The sequence below is a fragment of the Cryptotermes secundus genome, unplaced genomic scaffold, assembly GCF_002891405.2.
Source record: "Cryptotermes secundus unplaced genomic scaffold, Csec_1.0 scaffold391, whole genome shotgun sequence".
NCBI classification, from domain to species: Eukaryota; Metazoa; Arthropoda; class Insecta; order Blattodea; family Kalotermitidae; genus Cryptotermes; species Cryptotermes secundus.
Genome location: NW_019737394.1, coordinates 698,491 through 719,307, shown reverse-complemented (window position 1 = coordinate 719,307; position 20,817 = coordinate 698,491). Strand labels below are relative to the sequence as shown.

Genomic DNA, 20,817 nt, shown 5'->3' with positions numbered 1-20,817 from the left:
CTGCTGTCAGTTGTCTTTTTACCAGCGCTCATAAACTTCACTGCAGGCAGTTGTTTTATTACCAACGCCAGTGAACTCCCATGCAGTTACCCATAGGATTACCAGCGATAGTAACCTTTACTGCTGTCAGCTGCAGTATACTTCCCTGCAGTTACGTCCAGTATTACCAGCGATAGTAACCTTTACTGCTGTCAGCTGCAGTATACTTCCCTGCAGTTACGTCCAGTATTACCAGCGATAGTAACCTTTACTGCTGTCAGCTGCAGTATACTTCCCTGCAGTTACGTCCAGTATTACCAGCGATAGTAACCTTTACTGCTGTCAGCTGCAGTATACTTCCCTGCAGTTACGTCCAGTATTACCAGCGATAGTAACCTTTACTGCTGTCAGCTGCAGTATACTTCCCTGCAGTTACGTCCAGTATTACCAGCGATAGTAAACTTTCCTGTTGTCTGTTGTAGTATTATCATCATTTTTTTACCAGCATTAGTAAACTTCTCTGAATTTACCTCCAGTATTACTACCGTTAGTAATCTCTCGTGTTGTCAGTTGCAGTATTACCGGCACTAGTAAACTTTGCAGTTACCTCCAGTATTACCAGCGATAGTAAAGTTTCTTACTGCCAACTTCCACATCGTCAGCACTAGTACTTCTTTGTAGTCACCTCCCACATTACTAACGACAGTACTTCCCCTCACGGGGTCAGAAGTTACAATGGTCCATTGTTAGCTCATTTGAATGTCTGCAAAATGTAAAATACTGATGTTTGTGGGATAATTGTATCAACTACTGATATCTGTACTTGACCCTCTCTACGAGGTTTATTCTTTGTCGAATCAAATGATGAATAATTAAGCGTTTTGGGAAGTTGTATCTTTTAAGGGTAACCGAGGAAGTGGCCGCGCCATAGCTCAAGCGGTTAGCCGCTGGCTTTCCACCGCGGCGGCCCGGGTTCCATCCCGGTTCTGGTCAAGTGGGATTTGTGGTGGACAAAGTGGCGCTGGGGCGGGTTTTCTCCGAGTACTATGGTTTCCCCTGTCAATCTTCATTCTACCGAATTCTCCATCATCATAATTACCCGGGGCAGGTACAATAGGCCAATCAGTGGCCGCCGTGCCGAGTGGACCCAGCTGGACTCCACCCCCCACTAGCGAATTAAAAAAAAACGAAGAAATCCATGGCAAATCCTTCGTCAATATAGCTTGCGAGCCCTTTAATTTTACATCCCAATTCTTTTTCGAATTCCATGCTATCCTCGTTGCATTCGGAGTTGAATTTGGCTGATGTGCCGTGACAAAGGGTGTAAGAAGCCGATGTGTCTGTTGTGCAGGCGAGTACTGGGTGGTGGGGGTGGACACGGAACAGTACGACCCAGCCAACCCCGAGAAGTACCTCAAGGCTCTGCTGTGGGACGAGACGAATCCCGTGGCGCAGCGAGCTTTCCGCTCCTACCTGGGCGTCGTGCCCTCCCCACCCGTCGGGTTCGAGACCTTCAGCGAGCAAGTGAACCACTACATGGAGCAGCCGCCCTTCAACTTCCCCAACCCGCTGACGTACGTCGGAGCATACAAGACAGTGAGTGACGCCTTACAAGCCCTCAGTGATGACGTCGAAGTTTGTGCTAGATGTTCGGCTTAATTATGGGCCATTGACTGTTCCCAACAAGCACTCACTGATGACGTCGCTGTTTGGGGTAGAGGTTCGACCTGATTATGGGCCATTAACTCTTCCCACGTTTTCTAAATTTTACGGGAATTTTAAACTTTGTGTTCTGAAGGCCCCTGCCCCACTGAATCTAACAGAGCAGTGTCAGTGTAGTTGGTAGAGGGGCCTCAACAGCCTCAGCACATGATGGTCCTATGAAGCCATGATAGTAGACTCTATTTGCTATGGGAATCAGTGACGTCACCATTAAAATTCAGTTTTCAAGTTACAGTGTTTATATGCTGATGGGAAATTCTGACATTTTTACACAGGATGTTTATATACACAGTGTATGTATGTAGTAAAGTACGTGCCCTACCGCTACCGAGATCGTGAGTTTGTACTTAGAAACAAGCGTGCCCTTCATGCAACTGGTTCCATGTTTCTCTCGTTTCCTCTCTCCTGTTCTCCGTTTCTCTCTCTCCCTTGCCCTGCGAATCACCTCTCCCGACCGCGTGCCAGAAGACCTCTGAGCCACATTTGCTTTCTGTACCCCAGATCCGAGCAGAGGCAGCTTATCTCTATGACGCCGTGAACCTGTACGCCCAGGCAGTTCTGGACCTCGTGGATAGAAACCAGGACCCACGAAATGGAACTGCTGTCATCAATGCTATCAAGGGGAGAAACTACCGCAGTGCCATGGGGTAAGTGCCTCAGGGTAAGTCGGTCAAACTGCAGTCTGCAATTCCACACACCCAGACCGAGTATCTCAACGTTAGTATAAGTTACGGAATCCGCCTTCTCTTTACAGTTTATTTATGACTTCCGCCACAGAACATGTTAGCATGTTAGCATGTTTGATGGGGCACCTTGTGGGTATACAAATAACCCGGCTTTAGAAAGTAGGCTAAAAGCATTACACATATCGATTCAAAGGAATGTTATTTCCCTGTCTTAACTTTTAAAATTTGACTTCAATCACGTTTTACCTTTTCACAGACGTATGTAAAAGGTAAAGATATCGCTGTAACAGGCCGTGGATGCCCATAGGGTTGTGAGACATCGAGGCTCCCACATTTTCTACACAGTCGGCTCATGGATGGAGGCGAGGTTTTTAGCCTTATGCTCCACCCGCACTTTACCCCCAGGATCATTTCTGTAACTCATTTCTCTTAGAGGCTGAGTCGACCTGAGGGCTAGAAGGATTAGATCTGCTGTAAACAGAAATGAGTACCAGGAATTCTCCTGGGGGTAAAGGGTGACTGGTGCTTAAGGCTGACAACACCAGCGCCGTCTGTGAGCCGATTTTCTAGAAAATGTGGCACCCTCGAAAGCTTACAAACCTATGAGCCTCCACGGCCTGTCACAGGAATATATTTTCCTTGCCGTTTTATCTGTCTCTCTGTATGTACACTCGACGCAAAATATCTGCTAGCCTGAGCTGTGCCGTAGAAAGAATAGGACAGACGAAGCATGGAGAAGGCGTGGGGCAGTATAGGAAAGGTTTGAATTCTTTTCATATGCGCTGTAGCTTGGCGGTCTTCCCTTCGCTCCCCGTGACTCGGCTGCCTCGGGCAAACGCACGTCTTTTCTTTGTAACTGTCAACGGACCTCAGAGCTTCTTTGCCCCAACTGTATGCGTGTACGCCTTCCTAGCGCCTGAACATATTTATTCCTATTCAATATTTAAGAGTTTAACCATTATAGAAAGATGCTCTGTGAATATGAATATTCTTGCTTAAAAAATCAAATACAAATTCGCAATTTTGATTGAATTTTAGTTTTTATGGAAATCGTTTGCCTAAATTAAACTGCATATGTGTTATCTCGAAATAAATATAGGTAAACTCTCCAAGGGCCGGAACGCGTATATGAGAATGTAGGTGCAATGTCCTTGAACGAGTTATTTTCTTGATAATGAAAATATAATAATTTTATAGTCGATGAAAGTGTTATAAATATAGTACGTGTATTACGAAACAACAGCACATTTTCAGACCCATATTAAAAATGAAACCTGAAATCAGAAGGATGCGAACCATTCTGATAAAATACAGTAAATTTACTTACCATTTTTACAATTATCTTCAGCGTAATATATCACGCCAAGTCACGCAGCAAGTAGCCTTCGGCATAAATCAGTTCCCAGAGCTTCTGCACCCAGAAAGGAAGCACTACATATCAACTAAGAGCACCCATGCTTCCACCCCATTAGCGTGAAGAATATGCACATACACAAAACGTTGTGTCATATTCAGGCATAAATTTTTCCAGCAAACACCGAGTGAGTTACTGACTGCTAACCTCAAGCCCAGTTAACACCAATACCCGACCAAATCGGCTCTCCGTAAGTAAAGAAACGGTTAGTCTCTGGCTTCCCACCACGGCGGCCCGGATTCGATCCCGGGTCTAGTCAAGTGGGATTTTTGGTATACAAAGTGGCACTGGGGCGGGTTTTCTCCGAGTACTTCGGTTTCCCCTGCCAATCTTCATTCCGCCAAATTCTCCATTATCATAATCACCCGGGGCAGGTACAATAGGCCAATCAGTGGCCGCCCTGCCGTGTGGACCCAGCTGGACTCAACCCCTCACTAAGTGAATTTAATTTAAGTAAAGTAAATTTGTCCTTGTAGCCGGTCACGGTAGCCGAGCGGTCTAAGGCATGCACTGTGTTCTCTCGCTCGGAAGCCGGGATCGTGGGTTCGAATCCCACGCAGGTCGTGGATGTTTTTGTGCGTTTTCCTGTGTTTGTGTACAGGTAGAAGCCTTGCGACGAGCTGATCACCCGGCCAAGGTGTCCTACCGTATGTCTAAGATTTAGTAAAACGGAAGTGAAACGGAGAGTTTCATGGAGGTAGGCCTAGGCCCAAATGAGGACTGTAGCGCCAATGAAAAAAAAAGTTGTCCTTGTGCTTAACTAATTAAGCACTACTCCATAAAGACGTATGGGGGAGTGAATGTATGGATCCACATTTTGTTGACCTCGGCACTAGCAGAAGATAAGTGATCAGCTTCGCACGCCGACGGTATTACCACCGGGGAAAGATCTCCCGTTACCCATTGGATAGGAGGTTGGGGGGACTCCTGAGCCGGTCTGGACACTCTGGAGAGGAGAAGTTCTTGACTGTACCGGGATTTGAACTCCGGCTTCTCGGTCGTCCAGCCTGCACCCAGTCTCTATACCGACTGCGCTACCCCGGCTCCGCTCTCACACAGCTAATCTCGGTGAAGTGTCTTCTGCTCTGGTCGGAGCTCAACTGTCCTTAGCTTTCGTCAGATACGAACTCTACGGGTCTCAAAGTCAAAGTCACATTGCGACCGACAGTCAGTCAGTCAGTAAGTCTTGGTGTCGAGCACCATCTGAGGCTCATGACCAGATATTTATTACTGTTTGACAGTTACGGTCTTGTTTTTGTGGGGCGCCCTCTCTGACGAGAGGACGAGTCTGTCTTTTGTATATGCTGATGGTCTTTGCCAGTGCAGTTGTTCCCGGGTCCAAGTTCCTTGGGAGTCGTGACCATATTTTATTGTCTCGGATTTGAGACTTTCATTTTCGTCGCCTCACGACTCGCAGGGTCACGGTGGAGGTATTCGACCCCGCCTCCACACGGACTTAACTGGTCTCTTGCCTAAGTTGGACTGCTATATCCTGCACTCGGGCTGAATAGGGAACACCTTGTCGAAGGGTTTCGTTTCGTCTTTTCACCAAATGATCGAAACTGACATGGAAAAGCAAGGAAGATTTGCCTGAGTTGTAGACCGCATTAGAATTGGAATTTTACTATTTTAACGGTGAAAATAATTATTATGCGAGGGTGAAAATGGATGAAGCCTTAAGTAACACTGAGCGTAACACTTGTTAAGTCTCTTACGTAACTGCTGATTACGTATCTTATATTAAAAGTTATTATGTAAATGAAGGAATGAATACATTCTTCAGCCACTTGCTCACGCTGGTTCTTCGCTCGCGGATTTTTCTACCATGAAAATGGTAGCGATACTTTCCTCCAAAACGCCGGCGCCTCATCCCAGAAGACGTCATTCTTCATAGTGACCGCTGTGAAAGTCTCGAATCTTAAGGTACGTCCACATTACTCGTGCTCGTGCTCGTGCTCGTGTGACTCGCTATGCTCGCGAGTAATGTGGACAATAAGACACTTCACGAGACAAGCAAATTTTTAATTTTTAATTTAAAAACTATAGCCAATAAATTAAAATACCACTACAGCCTATACACACTACGAGTAAATATATGGATCCTCACGAGCCGAAGCCTGGCGAGCACGAGCACGAGTAATGTGGACGCGCCTGTACACAATCCATACTTCTCACAAGTACGTTCGTGTAAGAAGGTTAAGTAAGGCACCAGCATAGGAAGTGTTCCTAGAGGGTTTGTTCATTAATTTATTACCCGTTCAATGACACCGACCCAACATTATATTTTATATTGTGTAGATAGATATTTGGGGATAACGATAAAAGATCGGAACATGATTCAAGAGGAAATTAAGAGGAGATTGAACTCGGGTAATGCTTGCTACCATTCAGCCCAGAACCATTTGTCTTCTTGTCTGCTGTCCAAAAACATAAAAATTATAATATACAAAACTATAATTTTGCTGTGGTTCTCTATATGTGTGAAACTTGGTCTCTGTCATTAAGGGAGGAACTTAGATTGAGGGTGTTTGAGAACAGGGTTTTGAGGAGAATATTTGGACCGAAGAGAGATGAAGTGACGGAAGGTTGGAGAAAACTGCATAATGAGGAGCTTCATAACTTGTACTCTTCTCCAAGTATAATTAGAATGATCAAGTCAAGGAGGATGAGGTGGGCAGGGCATGTAGCACGAATGGGGGAGATGAGGAATGAGTATAGGATAATGGTGAGAAAGCCAGAAGGAAAGAGACCACTGGGAAGACCAAGACGTAGGTGGTTGGACAATATTAAAAAGGAAGTTAGATAGATAGGATGGAATGATATGAATTGGATTGGTCTGGCTCGGGATAGGGACCAGTTGAGGGCTCATGTGAACAAGGTAATGAACCTTCGGGTTCCATAAAATGCTGGAAATTCTTGAGTAGCTGCAGAATTGGCGGCTCCTCCAGAAGGGCTCAGATCCATGAGTAAGTAAGTAAGTAGATTGAGACCGGACTGTAAACATTAATACTGAGTGTGTAAGAATGTGGTAGGAGGTTTTTGAAGGGTACAGTCCATACATAACATAATCATGCAGTTTGACATAACAGGCGCAGTAACCTGATCAGTATATAAACTTCTCTGTTAATTCCATCTATCGTCGGTTGGCTTATCCAGTTCTGCTCAAAAGACAGGAATAAAACTGAACAGAGGACTGTACCACTCGCTGTTCGACCTGCAGCGTTTTTTTTAAATCTAATTTTTCTCTCACACTACAAGGCGGAGCAGCAGGGAATTCAAGTTCTTCTGTGGATCCCACATATTGAAGTAAATAAAATCATCTTATCCCAGTAGTGAAGCAATATGAAAGCACAATCTCAGAAAGGTAAAGAAGTGAGCTACTTCGAGATGTACAGGAGTTCGCTTTCGAATCTTTTCTTGAAAACATTTTTGGAATTGAATAAAGCAGTCTTCTGAGATTTGGCACCGTGTATATGTGGTGTTAACATAGCAGTCTGCTTTTACCGGTTCTCAGGTCTCTTCGCTTGCGGATTTCTTATATTTTTCTTCTACCCTGAAGATGGAGGCGATACGTTCCTCCGAAATGTCGATTAACACCACATATACACGGTGCCAAATCCCAGAAGACTGCTTTCTTCATAGTCACCGCCGTGAAAGCCTCAAATCTTTCATTTTTGGAATTGAGAACAAATGCTCTCCGACCATATTTGCAAGCCTCGCGTGTCTTTGTTCTGCTTCTATTAGCGTTTCCCTTTAGACTTCACTCATTTCCTTGACAATCCGTTGCATTACATTGGACTTGAAATTCTCACAGCAGTGGATATGAGGTTCACACCTTGTGGTCTAGTCAAAGTTACAGACGTTTCGGAAGAATATTATGTTTTCATCTTCAGGGTAAACGAATAAACAAAGCAAAGAGCCAGCAAGCAGAAGGCAGAGCCTGCCTGCTTATTGTTAGTATGTTTGTCTTACCCTTCGGTCCTGAAAATAAATGTATTACATTCGTCCGAGCTTATCTAATAAGCACTACGCCATGAAGAGGGGTGGAGGTATAGATCCACGTTTTCTTGACCTCGGCACTAGTTGGATATGAGTGGTCAGCTTCATTTCCCTGCCGCTTTACCCTCAGGGAAAGAGGATCCTGTACCTATGGGATAGGAGTCTGGGTGGGCCTTGTACCCGGTCTGGATGACGTGAAGAAGAGAGAATTCTGAACCCCACTGGGACTCGAACTCTGACCCTTCGGTCGTCCAGCCCGTAGCCATTCGCCATACCGAGTGAGCCATTCCAGCCCCTGTGAGAACCTCATATCCAGCATAAACAAAATTTTACCTTCGATTTACGTACAGTTTTCTCAACTTTTCTTTCAAAATCCTAGCAATTTTCTTTCCAAAAATATATATTTGCAAAGAATGAGTTGCGAGTAAGGCTCGAGCTTCTAACGGTGATGACTGTGGGGTACTTTCTTCTGAGATGTTAAGCCGTGCAATCTACAAATGCACAGCTTCCCTCTTCAGAGTCTAAAATTAAGTCGTGCGTGCTGCTTGATTACACGGTCTAAAGGGCCCTATACACGCTCAGGCGGCCTGTGCGGTTGGCCTGAACAGTCCAAGCAAGTGCAGGTAATATGAAACTTCCACGCGTACAGGCCAAAAATACGATTTTCTCTGTTTGCCGTTCATATCATGTCTGGGAAAATGAATTCCGATGATGATGATGATTATACCTCTAATTCTATTCCATCGCTGTCGTCCTTTTTTTTTCCCCCCCACTATCTCATGGAGTTACAATATTGGATTGCCAGAGAAATCCTGAAATTCATAATAGTTCAAAAGAGAACAGCCTAATATAAGAAAATAATGGACAGAAGCCGCTTACCCAATCTAGAAAACAGGTTTCAAACCCTAACCCCTTGTTATGTTCATGAAGATGAAAAAACTTTCTTGGTTGGTGTTGCGCCTGCAGATGTTTGTTTCGATAATCTGCTGTGGACAGGTGTCGGAGAAGTTGCCGCACTTGCACGGCGACCTCTGGGTGCGCTGGCCGCAATATGCAATTGCATGTTACTTGTGTGGCTGCCTTGTGATGTGCCTACTAGACCAATTATATTCACCTGCTTTTGGATCTGACTTACTGACGCAGTTGGCTACGCAGAGCACGGTGTTCTTTGCTTGTAACGCCATGTAACTCTGAGAGAATCCGACGTTTCGGAAGATCATATCCCCATTTTCTGGTTTGAAGTGTAAACGAAGCAAGAGATCAGCAGAATCACGCGGTAAGTTAAGATTACTCTTCAGCCCTGAAGAAGGAGGAGATATATTTCTTTCCGAAACGCTGTGTTATCTCCAAACTTAGCGGTGTTACAATCCAGAAGCATATAATCTGCATATTCGCCTGTGCAACTGCGCTCTGAGTGAATGGCTTTACGAAATATTTCGTAAGATAATCAGCACTTTTCGGAATATTTCAAAATATTTTGGATTTTAATCAGACTTACTGGATATTTACAGAACATAACTACAAATAACAATAGTGCTAACGCTAATTCGCATACTTAACAGTTCAATACAGCATGCAATAATTCTCCTCAGTCTGCTTTATCTTCGGTAATTGTCACCTGGTAACGGCTTCCAATGCCGTAGCTTTCTTAGCTTCCATATTCACGTCCAATCTGTCAGATAATTGTCTCATAATCAATTAAAATATATACTTGTCCTGCTTATTATATTTCGGTATTGACCGCGTAGAAAAAAATCTCCCATAAGAGTTCTTGTATTGTTCCATCACATGGCTATCGCTTGGACTGCGTAGATAACGTAATTCCTGTTACACTTTACGGCCATTACTTAGCAACGGCCGTTGCTTACAGAGTCATTACTTAGCAACAGGTCTACAATATAGGATACATGGCCGCAGTAGTTAATAAGAACTCATACGAAATATAATGTAAGTCAGTTCAGTCCATCTAGGAATCTTCTTTCATAATATATCTTGAAATTTGTAACCTTCTTCGACGTTTGTGTCTCCCAAACCATGGTTAAACTATTCCAGTTTCAATTTATACTCGTTGATGTTTATAATTTGCTAATGTAAAGCGACTAATTCAACCGGGGATGAAATCTAGTGCGAAAATATTTAGCGGAGAACATTAGGTACAGCTATGCACATTTCAAGTTGCTATTGCAACATTCGCCGAAAGGCCGAGAAAGACAACAGGAATTTCCAAGTCATGATAATTAGTGGTCCAGCTGGGATTCCAACCAATTATGAACGCCAAACAACTTCGCTTCTATAATCTTCGCCCATTCCTTACCTCTCCCGTACGTACTACGTCCAGATCTGTTACCGCAGTCAATTACAATATAAGGACTGATACAAGGCAAGAGACTGGTGTCGAACGGGGTTCTGTCCCTGGTGCAGATGGGACGCCCCGTCACTGCAGTTGTGTCCAGTCGACCATTGCACTTACTATTACGGCGAAAGCTAATTAAGCTCCGTGCTTAAGCGAAGCGTGTCAGTGGTGCGTAGACAGTTCATTCCTTTTCTTCTTTCGTTCCTTACTTTTGCTGCGATCAGTTTCCGTATGTTATTTATCTAAATCTTCATTTACGGTTTATTTGTCGTCGCTATGTTTCTATGTAGCTTCTAATGCGGTAAAAAAGGTAGAACTATCCCTGTAACAGGCCGTGAAGGATCATAGGGTTTGAGACATCAAGGCTCTCACATTTCTTCTAGACATTAGGCTCACAGATGGCGGTGAGGCTGTCAGCCTTACGCGCCGGCCGTCCTTTGTCCCGAGGAAGATTCCTAGTAATCATTTCTGTTAGAGGCCGAGTCCCCAGGGCCATAGTACAGCTTGAAGGATTGGGTCAATTGGAATAATGCACCTCATCGGGACTCAAATCCACTACCTTCCCACTTGTAGCATAGTGCCTCAACCAACTACGCTATCGCTTGCCTCACGTAGATTCTAATAGTAAAATACAGCCTGAATAATCTTTGAAAAGAATGTTAAATGAAGCTTGATTTAGCGTAACCGCCGATCACAGTGGCCGCGCAGTCTCAAGCATAAACCGTCTTCGTCCGCTCGAACGCTGGTGTCGTGGGTTCGAATCCCACTCGAGGCACCGATATCTGTGTGCGTTTATTCTGTTTTGTGCTTTCGTCTGTGTGGGTAGCGGCCTTGCCCCGGGCCGATTTCCCGTCCAAGGAGTTCTACTGACTGTATATAGGATTACGAAACTGGAAAAACGTCCAGGGCCCAACAAAGGGAATGCCATATATCGGCTTATATCCTCACTGCGCCCTCTCTGCGCAGCTCCGTCCATACACTGAATTCACACTTCGAGTCCCTTTGTCTCTTATTAGTACGTAGGGAAGTAAAAATTATCCGCACTCTTATATTTTCAATTTATATACACAAAAGTAGGGGTTGAACAAGTACGTAATTTTTCTACATAGTCTCCTTCCTTTTCATGCACTTGGTGCAGCGGTCCACAAGCTTGCGTATTCCCTCCAAGAAGAAGGTTTTCGGTTGGTCGCGCAACCGTTTATGCACCGCTTCTTTGTCCATAGAAAACCGACGACCTCGTGAAGCATCTTTGAGCGGTCCAAAGGGATGATAGTCGGAAGGGGCGAGATCTGGGCTGTAGGCAGGGTGTTCCAGCACCTCGAATCCCAAATGGTTAATGGTTCCAACGGTCTGGCCGGCCATGTGTGGGCGTGCATTGCCATGCAACAACAACACTTTCTTCGACAATAGACCTCGGCGTTTGGTGCGAATTGCTGGCTTCAGATTGTTGGCCAGCAAATCACTGTATCTTGCACTGTTTTATCGTACACCCCTTTTCCAGGTAGTCTTCCAGTATAGGCCCTTTTGAGTCCCCAATACTGTTAGCATCACCTTTCCCGCGGAAGATTGAGTCTTGAATTTCTTGTCCGGCCACTTTTAAACTTCTCGATCCACTCATACACACGTCTACGCGGTAGAGCAGTGTCCCCGTATTGTGCTGAAAGCCTCCGATGACTTTCAGCCCCTGACACACCTTCCAACCAGAGAAATCGGATCACTGTTCTTTGTTCCTCCTTGGTGCACACTGCTAGCAGAGCGGCCATGTTTACACTGTCACAGCATCAAGGAAAATGAAGCGATAAAGTTCAAACTTCGATCACGGGACCACAGTAGTACAACTCTAGATATGCATGCGCAGAAGTCAGTGTGACAACCTAAAGATGTGTTGGCGAAAGTGCAGGTAATTTCTGGCTTTTTCTCATACTATATGATCATCATCGGGTGTGTAAGATTGTAGATGAGATCTGCTGCTCTGATGTTATGCTGCTGTATTTTGCATTTTATCGGTAATATAAAATGCTTAAAAAATCCTGCATAGCTTGTTTTTTTATCGTGGTTCCTTTTGCTTGCACACGTGTCGTGGTTATGATGTATGTTTTGCACGTATGGTGTTGGTTTCTTTCCTATTTGCTGCGTGTACCCACTTTGGACTGCGCAAAAATATGTACAAATATATTTGAGCAGCAAGAGGAAGTCGACATTTTGTAGTTTATGTTGTCATGTGATTTACTGTAGACGAGTTTTGGATTGATGATCGCATTTATTGAACACTTAACAGAACGTAACTACGTATAACTGCGACAGTCTCACTAAGTTAGACACTCCAAAGATTACTGTCACTACAGCAAACATAAAGTTTTCTTAATCTTCACTAGCCGTTGCTCGGTAGCGACTTCCAACGGCGGACGTTCCCCTTCCTGTGGGCACTCGAGAACTCTCCGTGCCTCAGCTGCCAGCTTCTAAGTGCAACAGCTCACAGCGACTTAACCGCAGCAATCCACTAACTCACTCACCAACCGACTCCACTCTTTGACTGACCCCCAGGCAGGCGACCATTTCACACCAGTCCCCGACTCTTGCTGAATGCCCTCTCAAGACTCTATTCAAAGTCATACTGCGACTGACGGTCGGTCAGTCAGTCAGTAAGTCTTCCAAACTGATCTGCAGATTTTGTTCGAAATACCTTCCTCCGATAAATATTCACCATGATAAATTCGCATGTTTATGTTACGTAAGCTGTTGTTAAAGGGGCACGCCGTAGCGCAGTTAGTTGAGGCAGTATGCTACAAGCCGGAAGGTCGCGGGATCGAATCCAAATTAGATGGATTATTCAATTTACCTAATCCTTCCAGCCACACTACGGCCCTGAGGTAGACCCAGCCTCTAACAGAAATGAGTACCAGGAATTTTCCTAGGGTTAAAGGGCGACCGGCGCGTAAGGCTGACAATCTCACCGCCATCCGTGAGCCTATTGTCTAGAAAATGTGGAGCCTGAACAACTCACAGCCATATGGGCCTCCACGGCCTGTTACAGGGATACTTTTACTTTACTTACTTTAAGTAGTTGTTAAACCTGTCTAATTTAAATGAAAATTTAATTGGCTTAACAGTTCTTCGTGCTTTCTTAAATTCCGACTTTCATGAAAATTCATATATCGGTTCTCCAGTTAAGACATGCGAACAGACAGACACGACCCGGGGTTCATCTCATGTCCACAGATGGCTTAATAACGAGTCGGAAAATATAAGCCGAAACGCACCAATATAAAGGGCTAGGGATTCATGCATGGAAAGGTTGGGAAATGCATATAGAATTTTACTTGAAATACCAATGTGACAGATTTGGAGACATATGCTTGGATGGGAGGATAATGTGGAGACAAATCTTAGAGAGGTAGGAGTGAATGTTGAATGGATCAGCTGTCGTTGAATTATGAACACGACATTGATGCATCAGGTTGCATATAATATGTACCAGGAACTATTTGCCTAGATGAGCAAATATCAACTTCTATTCCTTTGTCTACAAAGTTACACAAGGCAGAAGATCATGCTCTGAAGAATCACGGCCGTGAACATTGTAAGACTCACATAGTTACTTCAGGGTTTGACAGATGGCACTAATCGCTTATTAATGTAAAGGAGGGTGGGGAACGAAAAGGGAAGAAGGAGGCTGGAAAATGCAAATAAGAGAAAGAACGGAATGATATAAACATGCGAAAAAAATAAAGGAAAGAAATAAATGTACTCAATGATGAAATACGAAAGAAATACGTCGTAATTACCTGTTCGCAAAAATTCGAGGCCAGACGAAGGTTAATCCTAGAATTCTTAAGGAGCAAGTATTATTGCAGTCTCACTGTCCTGTTGGTACTTAAAACTTAGTGCGTTATTCAGCTGTTTATAATTTGCTTGCAGTAGCATATGAAGTTTTCCGTTGACTCTTCAGCGGGAATTATATTATCTCGAAATATGAGATGATTATTTAGCAAAGTCACACAACTCGTCACGAGATGAAAGTTCTAAAATAGACCCTTCAGGAATACGAGAACAATATTTCTCAGCTCCAATATGAACGAAACATTAGTTAGTGAGTTAATTTTTTAATTGCTGGCTTAGTTAGTCCCATTTAAGCTGCCCAGACCTGACCTCACATTCCCGAAATGTTCCTGGATTTCAGTCAAGTCTTATTCCTGCAAATTTCTGCCTTCTCACTTAAAATTAATTACATGTCATTATGAAGAGTGAAGGTCTTGTGTGGAGAAGCATGTGATGACAGCCACTTGTCATTCTCCACGACGTCAGAAAGCAGAGTGAAGTTGCTGCTAGCATAATGAAGGTAATTAGCGAGGGGAATATTCAGTGGCCTGGTTGCCTAGCAACAGAAACAAGTAGGATTGTGAGTTTCAAGGAAAAGATTGTCTGAGATGACCCAAATCATAGTTTCCCTGGATTGCAACCCTGTTACAAAGAGCCAACCTCTACACATTAAATACTGACAACGTATTTGTAATTTGTTTTCCGTTCTTACTATTATGATCAATATTCGTAATAATTAATGTAGCTCTGAGATAGACGCTCTGAAATTATGTAACTTAGTGTTAAAAATAGCTACAAATCGTGTCCTTAACACGTTGCCTGCGCATGAGTTTGTGTAATAGGCCATGAATGAGAGAACAGTTCTGTTTAATGTATCGTGTCGATTCTGTGAGTATTAATAAAAATTTGTTGCGGATATGTGAAATGTAGTGTGCTACGTAAAGTAGCTGACTGACGATCGATTTTTACGCGTTTATTCTCAGGACATGGCTTTAAACGTCGGCTTCGATGCATCATTCGGTAATGTGCAAGACTGTAAAGGACAAATCAGTGCAAATTAAAGGAACGAAAGCTGAAGCAACAAGTGATGATAATCCTGCTGCATTTTCAACGGGTGTTTTCATCTAATTATGATTTTACAATTTCATTTCTTACGCACTCTTTGGGTGGGATAACTTGTTCGACTTCGACAACTTAGAAAATCGAAAAGTAGACGAAGATTGACGTTAAGACGAATCTTAGGGATATAGTTTCGATGATTGGTGATGGATGAAAGTGGCCCAGAGTCTTGTGTAATTCTTCTCCTTTTGTGTTTGTCTTCTTCTTCTACCTTGACTTCTTCGGGCACCTCACCTGTCTCTGTCAAAATTAATATGAAACTATGAATCTTATAGACAGTCAATAGGACTCCTTGGATGGGTGATGAGCCTGTCGCAAGCCGTGCTACTGACACAGGACGACACAAATACAGAAGACACGCGGGACATCATACCTCGATTGGGATTCGAACTTAAGATAACTGTGTTTGAGCGAGGGAGAACAGAAATTCATGCCTCACGTCCACCGTGATCGGCTGACTTCAATGTTCCTAGTGTTCAGACTTTGGATTCTTGACCAGAGCGTCATTTGATTTCTTGGCTAGATGATTAGTTGAGATGGTCCGGTTAGTGTCTGTGCAGAGCTGAATTATAAGTAATTTCATAATTCATAACAAAATTTATATTTATTTACGTTTTACGGCGCTATGAGTACCCTAGATTACATAACGTCAAATTCTGGAGCGATTACTTAACAATGGATTGTGGTGGTCGCGTCTTAATTTACGGAACTATCTCGTCATTCACCTGGAGGGACTGAGGAAAATCACAGAAGCGTCAGTCTGGATAGTCCCCCAGCCACCCAGAATGAAGTGATTGTGGTAATTTTTAGCACACGCTCCTACCTTTTCATGGAAGGGCTGAGAGAAGACGCAAAAAAAGAAAACTGTTTATAAATCATTATCGCAGCTGTGATCCTAACCTGTTATGTCCGAAGCACGAAGCAGAGGTGCTGCGACCGTAGGCAACAATTTGAGGGTAACGCAACTGGAACACTATCGTTTTACAGCGGTTTGAGATTACTCAACTGATGGATAGACTCTTCTGTCAAACATCCCAAATACTGTGAAAATCCTGTCCTTGAACTGCGACCAGAATTATGTAATTCTACGTTGCATCTGCATAGCCTGTTTCATCAAGGTATCACAAGTGAAGTACCCTCTTGGTATCCTGTATACATGCAAGCGTATGTCGGTGAAGTACCTTCAGACTCGGCACTATGGTTAACATAATTTCTTTCAAGATTCGTTATCGTATAAGGTGACCCAAAAGTCTTTTAATTTATTAGAAAATTGTACACTAAAATACGTTAGAAATATCTNACACGGTGCCAAATCCCAGAAGACTGCTTTCTTCATAGTCACCGCCGTGAAAGCCTCAAATCTTACATCTTTATTATTTATTTAATTTTTTAAAATTGTTCGAAATGAGACCCTCAATGTTCAGCACATAACTTAAAACGCTGTAATACTTGTTCTACAGACTGACTGGCATGTTCATATATGTATATTCCCGTTAAAACGAGTGAATGTTTTTGTTAACTTGCATTTTGGGCACTTTGTATTTCCATCTCGTTAAACGCCGCAAAAGTTACGCAGTTCAAGGAGTGGCCTTAAATATCGCAAGACTTAATAAGCCAAGAAATCAACAAATACCTAATTTAATTGTTCAATTGCTTTTATCGTTAGGTCTCGCAAGTTTTTTTTCCTCTTCCAATATTCTATACCAAATATTTTATGAATTCTAGCGATATATAGTGTGACTATGAATGGGTTTTGGATCGATAACCGGATTTACTGGACTCTTGGATATAGGGCGTGACTACACTCCACATTTCACTATTATACACACTAGTATTCACAGTAATGTCTTCGCTGCCGTTGCTTAGTATCTGCTTTCAACGCCAGACGTTCTCCTTCCTCTGGGTTCCGAAACTGTCCCCGGCCTCAGCTACCAGCTTCTCCCAACGACTGAACAGCATCAGTTCCCTGAAACTAAGACACTAAGTGCCCACCACTGACTGACTCAGTCTCATTTTACGACCGACGGTCAGTCTGCCAGTCTGTCTTGGAATAAATCGCCCATCTGGGGCTTGCGACCAGATCTTTATTACTGTTTGATAGTTACGGTCTTGTTTTTTTTTTCTGGGACGCCATCTCTAACNGGGCGCCCTGTCTGACGAGAGGACGGGCCTGTCGTTTGTACAAATGCTGCTGGTCCTTTCCAGCGCAATCTTTCTCGGATCTCAGACCCTTGGTACTAGAGACCATATATTACTGTCTCAAATTTGAGACTTCCCTTTTCGTCGCCTCCTACGACTCGCAGGGTCACGGTAGAGGTATTCGAACCCGCCTCCACATGGGTCACTGACTGACTATATGTTGACTCTGCTTACAACATTTCGGAAAGGACCGCCTAGAAAACACTGTTCCTCTGTTACAATGCAATTGTTGTTGTGGAAACATGCTTGTTTGCTGGACCGTTACTTAGCAGCCGCTGTTGTGTTGTTCGTTTCACGGTCTTTGTCTAGAAACGGGTCAATATGCCACAGTGTTTTTAAATTCACTGATCCTTAGAAATAACAATCAGAAAAGCGAAAATCATTGTTGTAAACCCGGACTCCTTATCTGGAACACGTTATATTTTGAACTAACTTGTACAGTCTCCGATCAGTGTCTTTAACATTATTTTCATTCATGGGCAAGGAAAGCCTCTCCACGAAACTGGGTAGGTCATGCAGTTTTTTGTGAACCGTACCGGAGGAAAAGCATGTGTAAGTATGTCTGAACTTGTGTAAGCAACCTTACGAAACAGAAGCCCTGTTTATACATTGGTCACATGGCCGGTGACACAAGTGGGGCATAACGGGTTCCGGATCGGATGATTGTGTTTATTAGCTCTTCGGTTATAATCTCTTAATACAATCAATACAGCGCTATCGCTGATTTACGCAATTTACAGTTCACCATTGCACACGCACCAGGATTCCCAGTCTTCACTGGTCGCCTGCTGGTAACGGAATTTCAATGGGTCTCGCTGTGACTAAATCTTCTAACTACATTTTACGTCTTCAGAGGCCGACTTCTTCTTCAACAACCAACTAAACGTGGCTATATCCTGCCAACAACTGAACTGCTGTGTGCCGTTGTATTGCCTTTCTCTTGACTGGATTTTCTACCCTGAAAATGGAGGCGATAATTTCTTCCGAATCGTCGGTTCACACAAGATCTACACGGCGCCACATCCTAGAAGCCGGCATTCTTCAGAATCTAGTAACTTTCTGATCATGACTTAACGGTCGACATCGCTAACTGAAGATGGCACAACCTCGTTTTTACAGTAGTTGGACTGCATGAGGTTTTAGAAAAACTTGAATATTCCGTCTTCAAAGCAGCGTGACTAAACAGAGACCTGGCGCCATGTTTATTCTTCTCTGCGCTTTTCTGTTCTCATCATATATCTATATCTATATCTATATCTATAAATCTTGACTGAAAATCAATATTCCCCGCATCATTATGCCGGAGATTCATAGAAACACTGAACAATAGACTGAGAAGTGAAACAGACTTCTCTTCGCAGTATGCATTTCATTCGTTCTGAAGAATTTGTGTTCAGTACGTACAGGGGCCCAGTGTCCCTAGGCGATGGATGGGGGGGGGCCGCTGTCAGAGGACAAGGATGCTGAACAGAGTGAACTAAGTCAGGGGCACTAGATTTTTTTAGCCGGACGTCGGGTGGGGCAGTTTCGAAAGGGCCACAAACCGGAGAACATAACAAGAAAATTTTAACTATTAATTCCAATTTTCAAGGTTTCAACAGTGGCTAGTTTCATAATTCTTGCTGGCTTGTGATGCCACATGAACTTGTTGTCGGATGTCAGAGTTTTGGAGGAATATATAAGGTTGAACTGTGTGAAGTAATGAATTGATTGGGTTATATACCCACGCGAGGGGGAAGGGAGATGATGTTCGTCTCGCGCTCAGAATATTTTTTACCAAAATTCAGTGTCCACATACAAGACCACATGGAATGGCTAGTGGGGCAATCCAAAAGTTTCCGAAATTTGAATTTTGCTCGCGAATGGTTATGAATACATCGAAATACCGCTAAGTGTCTCCTCACACATCCTTCTTGAATCAGTGTGGCAAGCGGCGTCGAGTTGAGTGGTTGGGTTTGTTGTTGGTGAACGTATTTCCATTGTTGTGTTTCCGTGAGTTTGCGGTTTTGCGATGGCTGACCTGAGAGAGCAGCGTGTCTGTATAAAGTTTTGTTTCAAACTTGGGAAAACCGCTGCAAAAACGCACCAAATGTTGAAGCAAGCTTTTGGTGAAAACAGTTTTGGCCAGGCACAAATTTACTACTGGTATAAGCGTTTTAAAAATGGCCGAACATTGACTGATGATGACGATCATTCGGGACGGACGTCAACGGGCAAAACACGTATATTGACATGAAACTGGACACACACGGTAACTAATTCTGATAATGATATCCTAAGCTGTAAAGTCGGGATAGGTCAGTCAGTATAGTGACAAAGCTATGGGATGGAGAACCGAATCATTTAGGTTCGAGCCCTGGCAGGGGCAAGAGATTTATCTGTTTTCCGTGGTGTTCAGTCCGGCTGTGCGCTCACCCGCCTCCTACACAGTGAGTACTAAGCCAGCATGTGAGTGAAGCTGGCCACTCCACCAAGATGGAACTCTTACTCTATTCTCCTATATGTCTTCATGGCGTGGTGCTTATGGATACACAGGGATTAATATATCCGAAACGTCGGCTGACTTGCAAGGACTATAAGGAATTACGCCCCAAGTACTCTTTACTGTTTTCATTGTTAATTCAGCTCCGCTCAACATACTGTCACGTGTTAATGACTACGTCGTATAGACGGGATTTGGATTGGTAACTGGATTTGTTGAACAGTTACAAATCGTAACCACACGTAATTATAGCGCTCTCGCTAATTTGCGCACTCAGCTTCCCACTACACCACACGCTAAATCTTGTGTCTTCACTATCCGTTACTGGATAACGGATCACAACAATGTCGTCTGTTTATATTCTTACCGGCAGACGCCTGTCTCACAACTAATTCAATTGACGACTCTCAGTTGCTCGTGGCAACACTAGCCGTCAGTGACTGGTCAGTGCGTCTCGCTGGCCGTCCACTAATACTTCCCCAAAGTCAAAGTCAAAGTTGTGTTACGACCGACGGTCAGACGGCCAGTTTATCTTGTTGTCAAGCCCACATCTAGGGCCCAAGACCAGATTTTTATTACTGTCAGACAGTTGCGAATTTGCTGAAGTGGGCCGCCCTCTCTAACGATAGGACGAGTCTCTCGTTTACAATTGCTACTGGCCCTAGTTAGCGCAGCCATTCTCAGGTCCTAGTCCCACGGTATTCATGATTTATATGTTACTGTCTCAGATTCGAGACTCCCCCAACCTGGAGGACCAGGTCCCCGTATTTATAAACCCCAGGAACAGGGTGACCCAGTTATACCCCCAGGCACTGGGTTCTCTTTTCGTCTCCTCCTACGACTCGCAGGGCTACAGTGGAGGTATTCGAAACCGCCTCCACACGGGAGACTCCCCACAACTCTCGACGGCATCTCGCTATGTAGCCTCGGATCGGATTTCGTAGAAAACACCGCTTCCAACAGTTCTTCTACTCTTATGTGTTTATTGTGAGTAGTAATGGCAGTGACGTCATATCGCGTTTACCGTGCAATTGCCTAGCAACGG

The 20,817-nt window shown here is 43.8% G+C and overlaps 1 protein-coding gene across 4 annotated transcripts in view; it reads left to right on the top strand.

The window, feature by feature from the left end:
* The window catches only part of LOC111870337 (receptor-type guanylate cyclase Gyc76C), a 240,603-nt gene that overhangs the window by 129,049 nt on the left and 90,737 nt on the right, over positions 1-20,817 (top strand). For all 4 annotated transcript variants that reach the window (XM_033753787.1, XM_033753786.1, XM_033753784.1 and 1 more), the window contains exons 6-7: positions 1,331-1,575; positions 2,203-2,348. In XM_033753787.1, coding sequence (XP_033609678.1) covers positions 1,331-1,575; positions 2,203-2,348 — 391 coding nt within the window. The remainder of the gene's footprint in view (positions 1-1,330; positions 1,576-2,202; positions 2,349-20,817) is intronic.